The following is a 23,053-nucleotide window of genomic DNA, read 5'->3' as shown; positions in this document are numbered from 1 at the left end:
TTATAGGATGTATCATAATCCCGCATGTAAAATTCATGGTTTTGTATACTCAATTACGAACATCTTATTTTTCACTAGAGATTAGTGCAAACGTAATTTCACTAACCTCATTCAGATGAAAATCTAAGCTTGAGGTTTGTTGTTCATCAAAAATCCTCATACATATCTAAGAAGGTCATGAATCATTATAAACAAGACGCAGGTGTTTCCAAAGGAAACACTATTCATTTGCATTAGCAGAGATATTCCTGCTGTAAAGATGTCGGCTGAGCTGTGTGCTTTGTGATATCAGCACTCATTGTGCAAATTCATAATTTCTCAGGTGATACACTCATATCATAACCACTATGAAGAGCTAAAGGACTGCTTGGCCTTATAGCTCATGATCAAAATCATTAAAAACAAGCTAATGCCTGACAAAATATCTAAAAGTGAGAAACACTTGTAATGCCACAGGTTTAGTACAAAAGTTACAAATTTAATGAAATTGTTCAGGACACTATTATGACTGTGATTTAAAAAAAAAATAAACACTGTTCAAGTCTTTTGCACTGCAGTTTTTATCAGCTACTTCACCGATGTTTAGAAAATACTGCATGGGTTGCTTGCAATTTATTGGCTACCATCTAAAAGGAGTACCCAAACATATTTGCCCTTTTAGATGTCAGTTAATTAGCATCAACAGCATAAAAAATAGAGCCAATTAGTACCTATTATAAATTTAAAATAAATAAAGTGACCAAAGATACACAATACAGTGCAAACAGTGCCTGAACTAGAGGAAAAGGAAAAAATGTTTAAAAAATATTGTTAAAATTTTGTTTAAAAAATGCGTACCATAAAAACATGCCCAGAGACACAATTTTAAATAAAACTGAACAGGAGTATTGTCTAATCCTGTTGGTGTAAAACGTTCAATAAATATTCAAATTAAACCAATTAGTTGTACAACCCATCGTAAACAATTTAAAAACCACTTTGTGAATTTATAAATCTTGACATATAGTTAAAACAACAAAAAAGTGTTGTCCAAAGTATTCACTACAACAAACATGCATTTCATAATCCAGTTCACTAATGGAGTGGACCAAACCTCATTTCCAACCATTTCATGTGAAAATTTGTAGCTAATTATTGCAGAATTTTCTTTTTTCTTTTTTTTTTTTTTAAACTGTCTTTAAAATGCCAAGAGGAAGGCCAGTTCAGTAACACAGGGGGCTTTAAGTTAAATATTTCAAAACCTCATTTTTGAAATGCGACAAGGTTTAGAGTTGATTTGGTGGCTGAGGAATGAAAGTGAACGTACGGCTGTGTAGGGGTGGTGAGGATGACGGGGGTCATGAGTTGGTCAGAGACGGCCTGTGACTCCCTGCTCTGGGCTTCTGCTTGTCATACTTCACCGACACAATGAGGAAGACGAGGAGTGTGACTCCCTGAATGCCAGCCAGGAGGAAGAAGTAGTAATTCAGTTTGCACTCGTTGATGTTACCTACAGAGAGAAGAAAAAGTGAGGGAAAAGAAAACTCCCTTTGAAGTGAATTTCACAATACCAAAATTTCTGTAGCGGATAACAACCTCAGACACGATTTGGAGCACAGAGATCACGCAACCTCTGTATACTGGTTGAAACAGAATTCGAGTATTGTTTCTTCAGAAGCAGGTTTCATATTTGTTTGATTTTGATTTGAAAATAACAAACCAAACCACAGAAACAAGCCAAGGAGATATTTAATTTATTTTATTTTTCTATGATTAAAAATATATCCTTTAATGTGGACCTGAAAACGTATGGTCATATACATTTGAAGTCAAAAGTTTACATACACCTTGCAGAATCTGCAAAATGTTAATTATTTTACCAAAATAAGAGGGATCATACAAAATGCATGTTAGTTTTTATTTAGTACTGTGTGTGTGTTTACATACACTTGATTCTTTATACTGTGTTGTTACCTGAATGATCCACAGCTGTTTTTTTTTTTTTTTGTTGATAGTTGCTTATGAGTCCAGAAAAATCCTTCATGTTCAACAGATTCTTTGGTTTTTCCGCATTTTTGTGTATTTGAACCCTTTCCAACAATGACTGTGTGATTTTGAGATCCATCTTTTCACACTGAGAGACTCATATGCAACTATTACAGAAGGTTTAAATGCTTCAGAAGGAAAACAATGAATTAAGAGCCAGGGGTGTAAACTTTTGAACGGAATAAGGATGTGTACATTTTTCTTATTTTGCCTAAATGTCATATGTTTTCATTGAATACTGCCCTTCAGAAGCTACACTTACATGTTTCCCAGAAAAGAAAATAAGTTCAATTTACCCCGATCTTCAAATTCAAAGAGTTTTTACCCCTGGCTCTTAATGCATTGTGTTTCATTCTGAAGCATTAGTGAGAGTATTCTGTAACTTTCTGTAATAGCTGCATATTAAAGATGGATCTCAAAATCATACAGTCATTGTTGGAAAGGGTTCAAATACACAAAAACGCTGAAAAACCAAAGAATTTTTGAGACCTGAAGGACAGCTCAGGACAAATAAGGGACTCATGAACAACTTGATGAATTTTGCAGATTCTGCAAGGTATATGTGAACTTTTGACTTCAACTGTACATAATTTTTCTTTAACTGATATTTCTTAACATCCGTCCTTTGCTCACTTGATCAGTGGAGAGAGTTCCTCTTAATTCTAAAGGTGTGTGTACAGGTAGATGAAGAGAAACTGAACATCTGTGTGTACATGCTGCATTCATATGTCAAAAGAAAGCAAAAAGCATATGTTTGTGCTTGTTGGATCCCCGAAGGCAACAGAGCGAACAGGCAATCTGCCGCCTTCATACTACCCTACAGCGGCAAAGAGCTTTAACTGATGGCGTGTCTGTCCGCATTGCTTGTAAGCATCCATTGCAACCTGCATGCCCATCTGACTCTGGTTTATTCAAGCAAAACCTAAACAAGCATTCCTTCTCCATCCAATCTCTTCTTCATTTCCCATCTCTATATAATGCTTGAGAGCAGATAGAGGGCTTACATCAATACTTACAGGAGAACCATAAACAAAAAGCCACATCTTCACAGGATGAAGGAAGAGCCTATAATTCACCATCTTGGGAGCTTAAGTGAAGCACACTCACTCTGATTCTGCTGGCATTACAGGCTCTGAGCCCTCGGCCCTGAACTAACTCTCCTGTTGTTTAACCCTCTGACTGCTCGGGGCCATTATAGTCCTGGATGACGACTATGTGTAGTATTAAAATCAACCCTCTACTTACACTAAATTCAGTACACAAACACAGAATTGGTTCAGAAATCCTTCCTGTATTATGAACCATAAGTCTGAGCCTCTCTCTCTCTCACAGAGCTGAGGAAAAAGCTGCTTAACACTTCTGATCTGTTCAGAAGAGGTGGTCAAACCTCCAGGGTTGAGGACCATCAAAGAGAAACTCTTAATAAGTAGTTCTGCGAAGGGACTGTCGACTCTCAGGAGTGTTTCAGATCGGCTAAAGCAGGGCCCTGTAGCGTTGCTTAGCGTTTCCTATTATGACGTCTAAAAAAATGTATATATCCATATGAATGCATTAGCATTTAAATAGGTATATTCACATGTCCACGTCTTGTCGAAATAGGGTCATTGATTAGAATACTTTAGAGAGGATTCTACTTCAGTTTGAAGATGTCATTAGAAGGAGAAGAAGATACAGCATCTTCTCATAGCAACCAATTGGAGGAAAGAAGATAAAAAATAAAAATAAAAAAATCTCTGCTGACCCACAGCTGAACCTTTGAGGAACATCATGAGAAATTTCATGAAATGTAATTATCTATGGCCTCAAAGAACACATCTCAAGCAGTTATCATCTGCCAGAAGAGGCAGTTGAAGACATGAAAGCACTGGTTCATTACAGTATGAAGATGCAATGCATTCCCATCCCAAACAGTTATGAAGAAGATCCAGAAACAATATTTGATTAAACATTATGTATAGAACAAGGGATGAAAGTTTTTTAGATGCTCACAGTGGTCTCGTCCTTTCAAATTTTTGAGTACTGTGTAACTGTAAAGTAGGGGTGTTCAATTCTGCTTCTTGAAAACCACTTTCCTGCAGATTTTACATCCACCACACCTGCTTGGAAGTTTCTTCTAATCCTGAAGACCAGAAATATAAATAAATAGCACTAAATAGCACTAAAAGTGGTTCACTGGCTTATAATCAATGGGGAACCACTTTGAGCACTATACAGCACCTTTGTACTAATTGCACTAATTTGTACTTATGGTACTATGTAGAACCATGAGAGGAATCAAATTCTCCTCCTTAGATTTCAGATGTCACTCTAATCTCATATGTTTGATATGAATGGGAATTTACTATAATGGTAAAACCTGTTTTGAATGACTTGTATGTATTTCTGAGGTCAAAAAGCCTTTTATGGGAATCCTGGAATATTTCCTTATAGAGGGGCCTTGAGGGAAAAAGCTTGAGAACCATATTATCTTCAGGAAATACACTATATTTATATGTTGTTTTTTTAATCCTTGCCCCATCTAAACTAAGAGACTAAGAAAAAGTTAGAGAACCTTCAAAGAACTATACAGGAGCTTAACAGGTTCTTGGTATGGCAGCAGTGCTATATAGCACCTCAACCACCCCAAAGAACCGCTGAAGAACCATACTGGGCTTAAACATGTTCTTTATACAGTAGTGGTGCTATATAGCACCTCAGCCACCCCAAAGAACTGCTGAAGAACCATTGAAGAACCATACTGGGCTTAAACAGGTTCTTTTTACAGTAGCGGTGCTATACAGTAATTTAACCACCCCAAAGAACCGCTGAAGAACCATATTGGGCTTAACAGGTTATTTATACGATAGCAGTGCTACATAGCACCTCAACCACCCCAAAGAACCACAGAAAAACCCAATTTCTTTTGTGTGTAGCAAATCTTGGTGTGTTTAGTTGGGGTCGGAGCTGAACCCTGTAGAATAGTGGTCTTCTGGGGCAAGGGCGCCCAATCCTGCTATATGGCAGAGTCCATCAAATCTGGCCCTGGAGAGTCACTGGCATATAGTTTTACTCCAACCCTGATGAAACTCACTTGTGCGCCACACCGGTTGTGAGCTACACAGAGGAGCTCCAAAAGTGACGACAGAAAAAATGTACATTTAAATTGAGCCAGTTCCCATCTCCTCCTTCCTTTATCTACAAACCTGTGTTACAGGAGGCTATCCAGAAGCATAATCGTGCATCCCTGACACAAAGTGTTCTTTCAGCTTTTCAAAGATTTATTTGGGTGATCATTTAGATTACTTTGTAAATTTCTAAGCTTCATTACATGCCAACCTTAGATGCTCTGAAGTCTTGTTTGAGAGTGTCAATTAGCACAATAGTATCAGGGCCATAGCCTTACGATTACTGCTAATGTTAAGTCGAAAGAATCCAACCAGGCCCTGTTTCATCCTTTTCTCAATCCCCAATAATTTCCTTTCTTGTCTTCACTCTCTCCATCCAATAAAAGTGGCACGCCATGTTATGGCTACAGAAACCTCCTGATCAATTTCTCTGCTGCTTTAATATACTCTGTAACAGCAGTTGTCCCCAATGACAACAAGTGTTACAAGCAGGTGGACAGTTTGACTGAGAGAGCAATAGAGCTTGGGATCTTGCTGCCCTCAAGCAAGGGGAAACAAATGCCCCTGTCTGCGAAAAATGCTGCATTTACAATACCCACATGCCAGAATAGAGCTAACAGAAAACCAACAATCAATACCCTCAAACAGTCCCCTTTCACGCCACAGGCTACTCCAACTTGTGGAAATAAGAAGAGTAAAATATGGCAAGCTATTGTTTTGAGTTCGTTTCTCCCATCCATGGTGTTGTGCGTTGGCGGGTGACGTGGCTGTTCTTCCTATGCTTCTGGGAGATGACATGATTTAACAGCAGCACTTGGCAGGATGTGGAGGTGCTGGTCGCCTCCCTGAAAGGCAAGGCCGTAAAGAATACTCAGTCAAAGGACAGAGTGGGAGATATATCACGGCGACACGCTCTGGGAAGATTGCTCGCACTACCCTCAGGAAAGTGGCAGCTGTCGCAGATTTGGCGGCGTTTGGGCGGTAATGGAAAAATAAACATTACTGGAGCACAACTACATGTTCCTGATGCGAATCTCAAACAGGAAAAGCAGTAAGGAATGAACGGATCAGAGAAATCTGTAGGATCTTTCACTAGGAAGAAAGAGTTAAACATTGATAAAAAAAAATCAATGGTATTCATGAATTTTCCACTATACTGTAGTATAGGCAGCAGTATCACTCGCTCTCCATCGTTTTGTTCTGCATGTCCTCATTTCTCGTTACATTGCACATTCGGTCTTATATGGCAGCTACACAAAGATAACAGCAGGCACCTGGAAGTCTCACTCTACAGGGGCCAGCAACTGTATTCGTCTTGCTGCAGGTCCTCTGCAGTTCATCATGTAACGATTTTATTAACCTTTCCTTGGCATGTAGTCCCGTATGACACACATGATGCTCTGTGTGTTCATTTAACAAATATCCGTATTTATCTCGTGTGCTTCAAAAGGGTATACTTGTCATATGTTAGGGCTTATCTGGGGTAATTGGAGAAGCAGGACAATGAAGGAATAGAGGGGGAAGTATGGGAACAAATCTGGCCAACACTACAAGAAGGTGGCAGTGTGTCACCAGGCCTAACCAGTCTTTTAAATTAATTGGCTGAGACCTTTTATCCACTATAAAAGTGTGGTAGAAGCAGGGAGATGCAAGGGGAACATCAGAGGAGGCAAAGAGTGTTGGACTGGTTGGGCAAAAAGCTACATTTATTGATAGAGAGACAATATTAACACTTTTGTTTACATATCATTCACTAAAATGACACGCCTCAGTAATAATCTACAGTTTTAACCATCCATTTCATTCGACACGTCCCTCAATGATGTTTCTCTTTTAAACCCTGAAAGCGCTCTTCCACTAAAAACACTATTACTTTCAATTGTCCAAAACAGATTGGCCGACACACACAGACAGACACGCACCGCGCTTGACCCAAGAGTTCAGGGAGTGTCTGCCGTGCTTCCTCACTCCTGCTGAATAATACATACGGCACAAGTAAAACATTGTGCTCAGCAGGGAAGCCATAAGCTTTGAGGAGGAAGTGTGTCTGCTGATCAATACAACTCTCCAAACACATTGCTATACAGCAGACTGAGGGGACAGATATTGGTTTAATTAACACACAGGCAAGGTTAGAGACAGGGGGAAAGGAAAGAAAGTCCTTAGAAATTGTGATTTTAACTTTCCAGTTTTAGAAACTTCAAGTGATTTGAACTCTTCAGGTATTGAAATGCACACATCACAAAATGAACACAAACAAAAGGAGATATCAGGCAGAATGCTGCACTTTTCCATACAATATAAATACAGTTTTTGAGAGAAATTATCCCTGAACACCCATCCTCAGTGGAGTGGACAGAAACACTCTTTAGGAAGAAAATACAGTACTTCACAGATCATAAATCATATATTAGTGCAAACAGCAAACATATTCATAAGTCTATAAAGTCCATTTTTTGTCACAGTGATGGAAGTGCTAGTTAGCTTTGTTGTGGTTTGTCTTAATTTATTTCTCAATGCCTTTGCTGGCCACACACTCCTCATTAAAGACACAACAGGCTGCCAAACACTTGCAGAGTTTCCAATTACGTCCACAAAAGACAAAACAAGAGCTGCCCATAAAAGACATTAACTGGCCTCATAAATGTTTGGCAGACTAAGAGAGAAATGTGGAGACTGAAAAAGTGTAGCTTGATTTATGTAGGTGGAATCGTAGAGGGAGAAGAAAAAGATGAGAAGATAATTAAAACTTACTTTACATTTTCAGTTTCAGTTGACTGGATTTTTTTAAATGCAGAACTTGCTCCAGATGAAGCTATAATGCAACACTTTGAAAATATGTATATTAGACTTATAACAGAGTCATTTTGTCATTCATTTGGAGTCTCTTATATGCAAGGCTGCATTAAAGGAGAAGTCCACTTCCAAAACACAGATTCACATATAATGTACTCACCACCTTGTCATTCAAGATGTTCATGTCTTTCTTTCTTCAATCATAAAGAAATTATGTTTTTTGAGGAAAACATTTCAGCATTTTTCTCCATATAATGGACTGATATGGTGCCCCGATTTTGAACTTCCAAAATGCAGTTTAAATGCGGCTTCGAACGATCCCAGCTGAGAAAGAAGGGTCTTATCTAGCATAACGATTGGTTATTTTAATAAAAATAACACAATTTATATACTTTTTAATGCCAAATGCTCGTCTTGTCTTACTTTGCCTGGACTGTTTTTATCCGGTTCATGACAATTAGGGTATGTCGAAAAACTCCCATCTCATGTTCTCCCTCAACTTTAAAATCGCCCTACATCGCTGTTTTACCTTTTTTGTTAAGGGTGTTTGATCTTATTTGCATGTTCACTTTGCAAAGACTGGGTTGGTACTTCTGCAGCGATGTAGGCTGATTTTAAAATGATTTTTGAAGTTGAGGGAGAAAATACAATTGGAGTTTTTCGACATACCCTAACTGTCTTGAAACAGAATACACAGAGTTCAGGGAGAGAAAGACAAGACAAGCGTTTGGCATTAAAAAGTATATAAATTGTTCTTATTTTTATTAAAGTAACCGATCGTTACGCTAGATAAGACCCTTCTTTCTCAGCTAGGATCGTTTACAACTGCATTTGGGATCGTTTGAAGCTGCATTTAAACTGCATTTTGGAAGTTCGAAATCGGGGCACCATACCAGTCCATTATATGGAGAAAAATGCTGAAATGTTTTGCTCAGTAAAAAAAAACAATTTCTTTACGACTGAAGAAAGAAAGACATGAACATCTTGGATGACAAGGCCATGAAACTGTTTTTGCAGTTTGTTCACTACAACAACTGAATATTTAATAATAAAAAATTCTATTTAAAATTAGAACCAACCACTACATTTAATCACGGTACAAACAAAGATGCCACACACATGCAGCATGAGCGGCTATTTTTAATTTAAATTTAACTGTATCATTTCAACATTTGAAGCAAAAACAGAATGGTTTGACTTAAGCTTTGTGAAATTATGCTAAAACCTGCATTAAACAAAAAAGCAGACAGGCTGAATTTCACTCTCTGACAGCAGGTGGCGCTTATCGAACAGAGGGGGAATATGCCATCAAAACCTCTCAGAAGTCAGTTGATTCAGAAATACATTCATATAAACCCCCACCCCAATATTTATATTTTTCTTTCAAAAAAAAGTAAGCTTGCTCTGCCTGTACAGTATTTTCTTTGTGCACGTCTGTTAATTTTAGTCCTTGCTTGCAAGAGACAAACCTAAGAGCTTTTATTTTGGCGGGAAAATGAAAACAGGTTTACAAACGTGTCTCATTACAAACCTAGTGAAATACTGTAAACTTTTGCCCATTAAAATGTTGAAAATTATGCTTATGTGAAAACAAAGCTAGGTGGTGGCCATAGTGTTCCCAGATGCGCACCAAACTCACAGCACACTGAAAAACAGAGTTCACTGCATTTAATGTCAAAGAAGCCGCCCTGACTCTGAGACGCGGCAAACAGCCAATCACAAGCTGCTGAAGTGCGCACTTCACTTTGAAACAAGCAGCGCAAACAGACTTGATTAGGGGATGAAAACCATATTATGCTTAGTTCGTTTGAAGGACACTTTGCCAAAGCAATGGCACAACGTTAAAGACCTTTTATGCTAAAATAAGAAGTATAAATCTATTTTTGGACCGCCGCAGTCTAGATAATAAATGGGAAACACTGGGACTCATCAAAATAAAGTTTTAGAAGGTATTAAGCAGACAGTCTACTTATACTCTAATGACTGCTAGTTGACATGTAGTTGCAAAGTTACTTACTGTAGAATGTCTAAAGTGGACTATCAAAATAAAGTGTTACCTTTTTTCTACTTGGCAAAGCCAAATTTTCAGCAGCGATTCTGACCAGAACACATTATGCAGGGAGATGGACAGAGGTCAGAGCAAACGTCTTTGCTTTTGACACTGGAAATGCACCCTAACAAATAAGCATGATGCTCACATCACAACAGCTCTTTCCCCTCTTGGCTCTATCTGTGTGTGCCAATCCCAACAACAATATTTCAGCGCTGTTAGTCCTGATGCCTTGACGGCTTTCCTACAGGAGATTACACGAGTCAGCACACAGAGTTCAATGCCATTTGTCAGGGTCTGCAAACGCAAAGAAATTCATATTTTATGACTCTCTTGTCTGGGGGGATTTCTGTAAGCAACAGTGTCAAAACCATGAATAAATGGTGCATGCTTAATGCAAACGAAACAAAACAGCTTCGCTATTCAAGTTGTAACATGGATAATGTTATCTAAATTAGATTTATTATATATATATATATATATATATATATATATATATATATATATATATATATATATATATATATATATATATATATATATATATATATATATATATATACATATATATATATATATACATACACACACTACCGTTCAAAAGTTTGGGGTCAGTAAGACTTGTAATAGTCTTTAAAGAAGTCTCTTATGCTCATCAAGGCTGCATTTATTTGATTAAAAATATAGAAAAAAAAACAGTAATATTGCAAAATGTTTTTACAATATAAAATAATGTTTTTTTATTTTAACATACTTTAAAATAGAATTTATTCCTGTGATGAAAAGCTGAATTTTTATCAGCTGTTACTCCAGTCTTAAGTGTCACATGATCCTTCAGAAATCATTCTAATATGCGGATTTATTATTAGAATGATCAATGTTGGATAATATCAACAGTTGTGCTGCCAAATATTTTTTGGAACCTGTGATTTTTTTTTTTTTTTTTCAGGATTCTTTCATGAATAACAAGTTTAAAAAGTACAGTGTTTATTCAAAATATAAATATTTTATAACAATGTAAATTATTTATTATTAACTTTTAATAAACTTTTAATTATTAACTTAATACATCCTTGGTGAATAAAAGTATTAATTTCTAAAAAAAAAAAAAAAAAAAGGAAACAATAAAAATGTACTGACCCCAAACTTTTGAACGGTAGTGTATATTTACAGAAGTACTGAGTATCAAAATAATAAATATACTACAAAAAAGTACTAAATATATTAATTATATAAAATTATATAAAAATATATTAAACTACAAAAGAGTTATGAATAAATGCAGCCTTGATGAGCAAAAGAGACTTCTTTCAAGTACCTCAATACCAAACTTTTGGACTTAAATTTATATATCCATAAGGCCTTTCTAAATGACTTGAGGCAAGGTACAGAATAAAGCTGACACAAACATGTTTCACTATTATCTCCTTGTTCTCACTTATATTCTTTTGTCCGCACTCTTTTGAAAGACACCTTTCTTTCCCTTTGTCATATTCAGCGAAAACACCCTCTCTTTCCCTGAGACTCTTGGCCTTGATTAAAACATTGACATTTCTGTAAGTGGCAGATACAGATTCTAGACCAGGAAGAGAGGGTCATGTCTGCGGGCCCTAAGGTTCTTTGCATGTTTTTAAGCTGACCTAAGATCAGACAGACTCTCATGTCAAGTTTCACCTTGTGGGGAAAAAAGAAAAACGGAGGAGCTCCCTGGGAGTCCAGACAAGAGATTTGAAAGAATTCATTTTACCAATACCGTGAGGCATAGCCGTGCCTGGTGACACCTGCAGTCCCGCAGATAAAATAAAGGATGAGGGGAAAATGTCTCTGAAAATATTTATCAAAGCCTACATCATATGTTGGAGAAAAAGTAATAAAACTTCTGGGAAATAGAGAAAAAGGTTCGTCTGAAGTTTGTTGCAAAAGGCACATCTACAACACACAACTTCTTGCCCAACAGTAGCTCTTCTCTTCACATGGAGCAAAATCACACTCGATAGCACTTCTGTTGTCATTGTGTGCTTGAAGCTCATCACTGGAGCCGTATGTGGATGAGACTAGCTTTCTAAATGATTTTTTTAGTTACAAGTCTGTGATTTTGTATCAATTCGGACGGGACTGACTTCTTGTTTATTACACAGATAGGAGTGTTTGTTTTCTAGCTGTACGAGTTACAGAAGGTGTGCTTTCAATCTTTTAACTTCACACAAATTTATAGTAGTACATTAAAATATGTGAATGTGCAGATAATATATTAATATTACATATTAATATTTTAATATTAATATTAAAATAGTCAATCTTAGAAGTTTCTGTGATTTGCCCCTTTTTAATTAATTTTATATGACCTCTTTTTTGTCAGATGTTGTCCGTATTGACAGATTCAGAAAGATTATTGCACAAATGGTAGTTCAAGTTAGTCCAAAACTCATGAGAAGAAGAACTGTGATAAAAGAATATCAGCACATATCACAGACCTTTCTATTCGGATGGGATTAGATCTCTCAGAAGACTATTCTGTTTGCCGAAAAACTGAAATTTGCTCTGGAGTTTTGTGAGAAAAAAAAACATGATAATAATTACAAAGTACATCTGTGAAACAAATCTTTCTGATGTCCAGGAAAGCTAGTCTGGTCTGAACAGGGCATAGGGATGTACAGAACTAGACTATTTTCAAAATAGTGGGTTACATGAATGACTAGTTGATTCATCAGTCTTAAAGGCACAGTATGTAATTTTTACCGCTAGAGGGCGCATATTTACAACAAACAAAGAAACAAAGGCGTAGTTTGATGATGCCTTGATTGAGTGTGGAATCATGGGAGCTGTCATCTTCATCCCCACAGTCGATGCAATCCAGTTGGACTTGTTAATGGCTTTCTTCCATTTGAGTTTCCTTGCTGTCACAAAGTGAACTGAAACTCAACATTTATAGGCTATGTTATGTGTCACACTTTTTCCCTTTATTTTTTCTGTTAACTAAATCAAATATATTTCAAGTATTTATTCCTTGTATGTATATAGGTTATATATACACATCATAATCATAGCATCATAATTTGATATAATATTTAGTATTTTCACATCTAGGTGGAAAAGATCATAGCTGACAGGAAGTGATGATTTATTTTTGGCCATTTTGCCTTTATTATGATAGGACAGATCATAGCTGACAGGAAGAGAGAAGGGGGCGGGATCGGGAAAAGTCCTCGAGCCGGGATTCGAACTCGGGAAGCCCGCAGTGCAACGGTGCTGTATGTCGGCAATAATATTTCACAAAGTTACCATTTTCCACCTATATTTTTAATCAAATAAATGCAGCCTTGATGAGCAGAAAAGTCTTCTTTTAAATACATTTTATTTAAAAATAAAACTTTTTCATCATTTGCTCACATCCAGGTTGTTCCAAGACATTTTGAATGTTGGCAACCAAACAGTTGCTGGTACTGACATTAATAGTATTTTTCCCCCTATATGGAAGTCAGTGGAGATCAACATTCTTCAAAATATCTTCTTTTGTGTTCAGCAGAAGAAGAAAACTCATACTGGTTTAGAACAACTTGAGGGTGAATAAATGATGACAAAATTTTCCTTTTTGGGAACAATCAGATTAGGATTCTTTGGGGAAATTTACGTAAGACACAAGAAGGATAACAACAGAACTGGAAAGAATGCAGTGGTCCTTAGACATGTTCTTAAAAGTTATTTTAACCTAACATTTAAAAACACAGTACTCATGAAGATACTCAAATAAAACAGTACAAGTTGTGACTCATGAAAAATGCATGAATTAAAAAAAAAAAAAAAAAGTCTCAGAGAGGGTTTTGTCACGCAACCTGTCTAACAGCTAGAACTATGTCAGCATGACATGTAAAGTACAAACACTAAAAATATCCCCAAAAAGGAAAAAGACAAAACTACATTCATAAAAACAAGTAGAGATTGTCTGTCCTTTGCCTTTGGCATGCCAAAAGCAACACAGGATTAGCATGGATGTACGACAAGTTGCAGATATACACCTGCTAGCCTATGGGAACCATGGAAGCTCTCTGGTGATCAGAACGATAGGTGATCTGAGCAATAGCTGATAGCCCTGTGGGCCGATTGCCTCCAGTGTTACAAAGACTACCATCAAGCGCTGTAGGATTTGTGTGTGTCGAACTCGCCCTCGCATGCAACCTGAGAGGTAGGTTTGATCTACTAAACGGTATACTGGGAGGACGCTCAAATTTGTGAAAATAAGTGCTAGAGAGTGTGTTACAGAGCTGAATGCTGGGTAATCAGGCCCTGCAGCTAGTGATTAATACCTGGGCGTCTGATCCCATAAAAGTTGGAGTCTGTATATGCATCCGCAGGCACGCCACAGGCTTGGATAGAGTCTGTGTGTACATACACTTTGAAAGTTCTCTACTCAATGCTGCATAATTCGCTCTCTCTCTTCGTTTCCTGCAGAGTCCAACACCACAGGAAACACGGAGAGAGAACAGTAATGGAGTAACCAGCAGAGATAAAGAATAACATTATGTTACTGGCCAAAAATAAAAAAACAACAACATGAAACCCAGACCGATCCATCCTGTTGTTCAGACACAAAGTCATCCTGGGCATCTTATTCAGATTTCACAAGTGTGTGATAGTCTGCATGTGTCATCTTCACTTGGAGAAAGAGAGAGAAAATATGACAGATATTTGCAGGTTTGAAACTGGCTCACATCATATACTTATCCCGTAAAGCTTTACATCACTTCTAGTCCTCCCTCTACAGAAGCCCGTTTCTTTCACTGAATAAAAATTAAATCGCAATTGCATGTTTACATCTTGCAGTTTTTAGAAATGAAATCAAAATTGCATGATGTAACCTCGCAATTCTGACTTTTTCTAAGAATTGCATGATATAAACTTGCAATTGCAAGTTATAAAGACAATTGCGAGACAAACTATACTGGGCAATACTGAAATACTGGGAAATTTATATCTCGCAGTTGTGACTTTTTTTTCTCAGAATTGCGAGTTATTAAGACAAAATTTAGACAGACTTTACAACTCGCAATTGCGAGTTTATATGTCGCAATTCTGAAAAAAGCCAGAATTGTGACTTGTATCTCACAATACTGACATTATAACTCACAATTGTAAATTTTATTTAGCAATCCTGATATGGGATTATTTTTGTGCCAATAAGAATGAACGTAACTTTATAAAACTGAACGTAACTTTCCAAGAAACGATCAAAAATATGCCACTGCAAAAGAAGAAAAACACAATGAAAATGAAAAAATGAACTCAGTCGCACGAATTTAACATGCTCTTCAAATATGCTTCATTCTTTGTTAATGATTTTCAAAGAATCGTTTTCGCGAATCATGGATTCTGAATGCGTTGCCACAGCTTTCGCTTACGCTTCGCAAATTTTCGTTTGCTGTTTTGGCACAAACCTCTCGTGGGGGCGGGCTTAACAGCGATCTACTCTGATTGGCTAGTGAGCTTTTGATGGACAGTTGCTCTCTGACCTGGAAGCACAGACGGTGACGTCAGTGGCGCGCATATTGGAAAGTTGTTGCGGTGTGCAAAAATAACGAAAAAAAAAAAAGTTGCGGTGTGCAATACGTCGTGCTTTGTTTATATTAAGTATTAATGTTATTAGTATTTCACCTGCGGTCGTGTCTCTTAGTTTCTAAAGATGAGCTCCCAGGAGAGACACGGAGCAGCATCATCTTCCACCTCAGCTTGTCCCTCAGGGCAGCTTGAAGTAAGTTCGTGTTGCTAAAGTAACCTTAATCAATAACATCAATAAAAGTTTTATTCATGTACAGTGTGCAACAGTTATTTTGCGGGTTACTGTTGTTATTCACAAGTTTGCAATGCGCTGATGTTATGTCATGTTATTTATACAGTTATACTTATTATATTTAAGGAAGTGTCATTGTAGTGCAGGGTTCAAACTGGTCTTTATATTTATATGAGCGACTGGTTAAGAATTTCAAGGATGTTATGTACAGCTGCAGATGCAGCATCTGCACCAAGATTAATGCCTTGCTGTCGTCCTTAAATATAATAAGTATAACTGTATAAAAGAGCAATCTAACTAAAATTAAAACAATTAAACTACATGACATAACATCAGCGCATTGCAAACTTGTGAATAACAACAATAACCCGCAAAATAACTGTTGCACACTGTACATGAATAAAACTTTTATCGATGTTATTGATTAAGGTTACTTTAGCAACATGAACTTACTTCAAGCTGCCCTGAGGGACAAGCTGAGGTGGAAGATGATGCCGCTCCGTGTCTCTCCTGGGAGCTCATCTTTAGAAACTAAGAGACACGACCGTAGGTGAAATACTAATAACATTAATACTTAATATAAACAAAGCACGACGTATTGCACACCGCAACTTTTTTTTTTCGTTCATTTATTTTGCAATTATGTACATATTAATACAAATATATACATCTCACAACAGAAGCAGAAAAAGGGTATACAGAGAGAATAATAATAAAATAAAAAGAAACACACAAAAGAACAAGTGCATGTACATGAGTAAAAAAGAATCTATACCAGGGATAATTGCACACCACAACAACTTTCCAATATGCGCGCCACTGACGTCACCGTCTGTGCTTCCAGGTCAGAGAGCAACTGTCCATCAAAAGCTCACTAGCCAATCAGAGTAGATCGCTGTTAAGCCCGCCCCCACGAGAGGTTTGTGCCAAAACAGCAAACGAAAATTTGCGAAGCGTAAGCGAAAGCTGTGGCAACGCATTCAGAATCCATGATTCGTGAAAACGATTCTTTGAAAATCATTAACAAAGAATGAAGCATATTTGAAGAGCATGTTAAATTCGTGCGACTGAGTTCATTTTTTCATTTTCATTGTGTTTTTCTTCTTTTGCAGTGGCATATTTTTGATCGTTTCTTGGAAAGTTACGTTCAGTTTTATAAAGTTACGTTCATTCTTATTGGCACAAAAATAATAATAAAAATAAAAAAGGTCAGATGTACCGTATACTCACAATTACTTTTTTTATTCAGTGATGGAAACAGGCTTCCATATTCCTCTACTATCAATGTAAGTGGCAAAAAGATAAAAAAAGGTTATCAGTCATATACAGTAACTGATATTTAGGCCTGTGTTGCTAAAATGGATACAGCAGGTATAAGTCCATGCAGCCACAAAACATCCCGATTTTATTTCTTCTACTTTACTCATTTCTAATCTATCCTTTCTGATATCACTAAAGGCCATGATACATCAAACTGACATCAAAGAACTAGTGGCGACAAAACCCGACTTGAGTTGGTTGGCTTGAACACACCAAAATGACTATGTGACTACAGTTCTGCACACGTGTCAGTAGTTTGTATTCATCATTCTGAAAAGGAATACTGAAACTAGGACTGTGGATATACCATAAACAAAGCAGTGCATTCTTACTATTCTGTAGGGGTGTTAATCTTCACTGGTTTCAAGATTCGAGTACAATTATCATGTCAACAATTCGATATCATGATGTATTACGATGCGTTGCATCAATATTACAATATTTTCTACACAAGGCTATTTTTATTAAAGTGCACTTATTATGCAAAATCCACTTTTACATGGTCTTTGGACATAAATATGTGAACACAATAGGGCTGCCCTCGACTAAAGATTTTTCTGGTCTACTAGTAGTCCTTCATTTTAAACATTAGTTGACTAATCGCATGTTTATTAATAAACCATAATAAATTTAAATCATAATAATGGGCCTTTAATTGCCTACATAGCCTAATAAGCGCTCAAGCGCACACATAAAGCTTGTCACAGCACAAAGGCAGAAGTAATGATTACGAATGTGTCTGCAAAAAACAGTAAGTATGCTGCATTAACATTTTAATAATTTATTGATACACTAGTGCTTTCTTTGTTTTCAATTAAGAGATGCAGTTGGCGACACTGACTCGTAATTTTCGCAGTAGAAGATGTGCCTGTATGCATGTTTCATACAGATTACATAACTTGAGAATATTTGATTTCCATTTAAATTGGCTCATTTGAAAGTAGACATTTCACTCTCTATAGATAGCTATTTTTTTCATGTCTGTAAGGAAAGTATACACAGAGTTTCTGAGTTTTGCGCTCAAGTTCACAGAGACCGAGACGGCAGAAATGTAATGTGAAATGTGGCATTCTGTTTGCCTTTTTTATTTTACAAAAGCACAATGTTTTGTTGTCATTGTGAGTGCACACAAATAAATGTAAAGTCTTTACAGATTCGAAAGATGTATCACTCTCATCTGTATGACCAAAAATGACAGAGTATTTTAAGTGACTGCACCGGTGCCTCCATTTGTCATGCAGTGAGCGCGCTACTGTTCAGCTTTCACTCTTAGCACCGACACTTGAATAGCACACATATTTCTAGGTGAACATTAGACTAAGCAGCCGTGTAAAGTTGCTGCTATTAACATACTTCAGATGATAAGCCATATTTAAGGTCAATGAATATTGGCTGAGCATTTGGACATCCTGTCTGATGTATTACCACACAGACCAGCCGTTATCGCTTTGTCCATCACCATGACCTCACCACTTCCTATAGATTTTTTATCTGCGTCTAAATGACTAATACAGTTTTGGTCGACTATGAGTGGGCAGCCCTGGAATACAACCACCCTACAATGATAAAAATTCACCCACTCCATGCTGTTTTGATTCTCAAAGCAGTGTGATGTCACATTGTTTAGGTTCCACCCATGGCCGCTGACTAACAGTCCTGCACTGACAGCTTGTGCCCTCAGCAAGTTGTCTTCAGTTGTACATTGTCCTCCATTTTCTCTGCACTTGAGCAGCTGTAACATCAACAAATGTGTTGTAAGCAATCCCAGTGTTCTGTGTTTGGATGTAACACTGAAGAGTCTTCATTTTCTCCCAACATCTGAGCCACTGAGGATGAAGTGGATTACTTTTATTTTTGAAGGTAATGCACCTCAAAATCTACTTAAATTTGTTTTTGTCCCTGCAAATCATTTCACTCCAGACTTTAACCAGGTTTTAACCATATTTTTTATTTTGCTAAAGTGCATAGCTAACGTTATCGAAGTATTTGTGTGTATGTGTTGCTCATCCGTTGTGGCAAACGGGCTGGGAAAACTCTACAAGTACAAAAAAAATCAAATAACCATTCAGAGATGTCCTGGTTGTTGCTTCTGCCAGAGTCTCTCCTTCATCTTTGACTGATTTGTACATAGCTTGAACACAGGTGGGGATATATGCACTGCACCCTCTTCTGAACACGGGGTGGGAATATTCAGCTCATTTGCATTTAAAGTGATACACACCCCAAAAATCCCATTTTCCAGATGTTATAATAAACAATCCAAGGGGTATTTTGAGCTGAAACTTCACAGACATGTTCTGGGGACACCTAAGACCAATATTACATCTTGTAAAAAGGGGCATAATAGGTGCCCTTTTAATGTTGAGATATACCATATATATCGGCTTTATATCAGCCATCAGCCGTCTGCTCTAGAAGATATCAACAGCGGCCATCAAAAAAATCCATATCAGTCAACCACTAGTTGTTATGAAAATATCCACGCATTGGAATGTTCAGGTAAGATGAAGACGTAAAATTCAAAGAGCATCTGGTGTGTGCCCTTGACTTTATCATTTTTACTTGCTTTCATCCTTTTTCTTTTTCTTTTCATGCCCTGGTTCTCCAAGCTGAACACCCAATCAGAGTGTTCTCTCTCAGCAGCCGGCCAAAGTTGATTCAACATGCTCAACCAGCCAAAAAGCCACCAATGGTGTGGAACACACTGCAGAAACTCAACTGACAGATGCTCAATGATGGACCGACTCTGGCCAGGGTTGCCAGGTTTTCACAACAAAACCCACCCAATTGCTACTCAAAACTAGCCCAATTGCGTTTCGAAGAGGATCCCCCAGTAAAAATCACTTTCTGGGGCGTAAAATACATGTTTTTTGGCGGGGTTCCCCTGGTACAGTTTACATTCTGGGGCTAAATTTAACATTACTGGGGTCACTTCAACCCACAGACATGAGAAACAACCTGCGTAAACAGTGTTAAAGGATTAGTTCACTTCCAGAACAACAATTTACAGATAATGTACTCACCCCCTTGTCATCCAAGATGTTCATGTCTTTCTTTCTTTAGTCGTAAAGAAATTATGTTTTTTGAGGAAAACATTTCAAATATTTTCTCAATACAGTGGCATTCGATGGTGCACTGTGAGTTTGAACTTCCAAAATGCAGTTTAAATGCAGCTTCAAAGGGCTCTAAACGATCCCAGCAGAGGAAGAAGGGTCTTACCTAGCAAAACGATCCGTTACTTTCTAAAAAAAAAGTTACTATTTATACACTTTTTAACCACAAATTGCTGCATTTAAACTGCATTGGAAGTTCAAACTAGCTGCCACCATTGACGTCTACTATATGGAGAAAATTCCTAAAATGTTTGTGTCAAAAAACAATTTCTTTACGACTGAAGAAAGACATGAACATCTCGAATGACGGGGGGGTGAGTAAATCATCTGTACATTTTTTAAAGTAGCCCAATTCCGCAGGAAAAACACGAACTTGGCAACACTGACTCTGGCCGACCATCGACTCATGGGGTTAAAAAAAGGCAAAAAGTAAAAGAAAATATAGCAATTTGTCAAAAAGAAATCATATTGAAGTGCTCATATGGACATTGCAGGTTCAAGTGTGGCTGTATCATATCCCGATTCAGTTCCTTCCACTTGTCCTCATAATTTCCTGTCCTCCTTCTAGTCTCTACTATCACTAAAAATGGCATAAAGAAAAAAGCAATGTGTTACATAATTCATATTAAAGCACGTGGTGCCCATTGCAGGTTTGAGTCTGACTGTTCCTTCAGAGTCAATTTTGTTTCTCCAACTTCTCATTTCCTGTCCACTCCACTAAAAGTGGAGAAAAAATGTGTCATATAATTCATATTAAGACCCACTCTAATATCCCAATGATGCCTGCCAAACAAATAGCACAAAGAGGGACAGATTTAAAGTGCATGCACTTTCACTACTGCCATTAGCAGAAATGCCTCACACCTGTCTTGGTGTGCAGTATTAATGGGTGCTGAAGTAGTTTGTGCGTAAACTGTTCATTTGCCTCAGATACACAGAAAGGGTGGGAGTACATCTGGACCATTGAGCTGTCATTGCGATGGAAATCGCATCCATCTACTGTCTCCTTTGTGCTATTCATCGTCCCCACTGCGGCAGATTTACAAACCGATTCTGGTGTAAGCCTGACATGACCATCAATTAGCATGTGCATTCGTAATACAAGACCTGGCACTCAGGTACAGCTTTCTTTCTCCCGGCACTTCAAAAGTTTACTTTTCACCAGACAACACATGTGGCACATTCATAAGTGAAACAGACTATTCAGCAGAAAATGTAGGACAGGACTTGATTTACTTCATCTGGATTTGACTGGATCTTGAAAAGTGGGTAGGGGTGAAATACAGTCTGTGATATTATTGGTTGATATTTCTTTTTTTGCCTTTAGGAGGTAGTGTGGAGTTATTACACTTTGATGAAAGTGTATGAAAACAACAATTTTTCTACAAAATAATCTTGTATTGACGATTGATGCACAGTAAGACTAAGATCATTTATTTAAGAAATCAGTGGTCAATTTTGATTTAATCTACATGCATGATATAAAGTGACAATGGAAACTGGTCCAATGAAGAGAAATCTTGAACTATTACAGCAGCTCAAGCAATATTTTCAGTTAATAATGTGTATGTCACTGTATACATCACAATAACTGCTGTCTGCAGTTGATTAAGCACAATAAAGATGGCTTTCTGAAAAGATGGAAGCAAAGACAAATGTTTACAATAAACAATAGAACATGATGCAACAATGCTTGCAATGTATGAATCTGTGTCTGAAATATCTCTTCTATCTGATTTTTCTACACATATCATAAATCATCCAAAAAGGACGACGAAATATGACACTTTTTATTGCACAGGATACACACTCAAACATAAATACTGGCCAAATGGGCAATCACCTCTCGGGCTTAGTTAGAAATGACTGCACTCAAGCCGTTGTACGTGCACACACACATAAAACACACATCATCCATCAAGCACATGTGCTCACCTCTTCACTTCATCTCTGACACAACCGAGAACTGAAAGGTATGACCTCTCTTCCTCTTGGCATAATTACAATAAATCGCATTTAGGCAGAATGCTGATCAGGGATCATCTTTCATCATCGATTTAATTCATCAAGATGGAACATACAAGTCATTGATTTTCAGGGTATTTTAACATCATTCGGCTTATAAATGACGAATTCAAAGTTGTTTCGTAGAGAGCCAGGCTGCTGGAATAGGACTTTTATTGTGTTTACACTGAGCTTAATTATATTTTCTATCTCGTCTGACGCACAAACCTTTTTGCATTTTACATTTTCATTAAGTTATAATTAAGTATGCAAGTCCTCACAGTGCATCTAATTTTAGATTTAACAATCATTATGGGGACATTTGGGACATTTGGTGTCCCTTCAATGCAAGCAAATTCTGACCCACACACTCACTTGCATTTATATTCATGCACTCATTCAAACAGACACACTTTTCAAAAACTAGGTGAGCTACATCTGTTTCATCCCAGACCTTATGCTGTGCAGTGCTATTCACGTATCTTCTAACACTCTTTCTCTCTCACACAAGTCTTACCGAAGTCTTTAGGTGAGGACATCCAGCCGATGATTTTGAGAGAGACGATAGCAAGCAGTCCTGATCCCACAAAGGAGCCGATGCCGGAGAAGAAGAAGAACAGGCCCATTATAGCGCTCTGCATGGAGCGCGGGGCTGCGGAGTAGGCGAACTCCAGACCTACAAGCACAAGGAGATGCAGAAATCAATGATGAAAGTCTGAAGTTTGCTTTGAATGCATAAATCAGAACCTCAAAAGCATCCAAGGGACTCTATGCACCACGTAAACACAAAAACACAGTCTTGTGGAAAAGATCATGGTTTAAAAATGACATTTGCAACAGGGTTCGCTGCATGTGC

At 37.5% G+C, this 23,053-nt stretch overlaps 1 protein-coding gene across 1 annotated transcript in view; it reads right to left on the bottom strand.

Annotated features, from left to right (window-relative positions):
• Positions 1-1,142: 1,142 nt before the first annotated feature.
• Positions 1,143-23,053, bottom strand: part of slc15a4 (solute carrier family 15 member 4) — a 78,175-nt gene continuing 56,264 nt past the window's right edge. The window contains exons 8-9 of the mRNA XM_051117113.1: positions 22,715-22,873; positions 1,143-1,489 (exon numbers count right to left, since the gene is read on the bottom strand). Of these exons, the coding sequence (XP_050973070.1) occupies positions 1,338-1,489; positions 22,715-22,873 (311 nt within the window). The 3' untranslated portion in view covers positions 1,143-1,337. The remainder of the gene's footprint in view (positions 1,490-22,714; positions 22,874-23,053) is intronic.

The sequence above is a fragment of the Labeo rohita genome, chromosome 8 (assembly GCF_022985175.1).
Source record: "Labeo rohita strain BAU-BD-2019 chromosome 8, IGBB_LRoh.1.0, whole genome shotgun sequence".
In the NCBI taxonomy this organism is placed as follows: domain Eukaryota; kingdom Metazoa; phylum Chordata; class Actinopteri; order Cypriniformes; family Cyprinidae; genus Labeo; species Labeo rohita.
The sequence above is the reverse complement of the archived record's forward strand: the minus strand, read 5'-3'. Positions and strand labels throughout refer to the sequence as shown.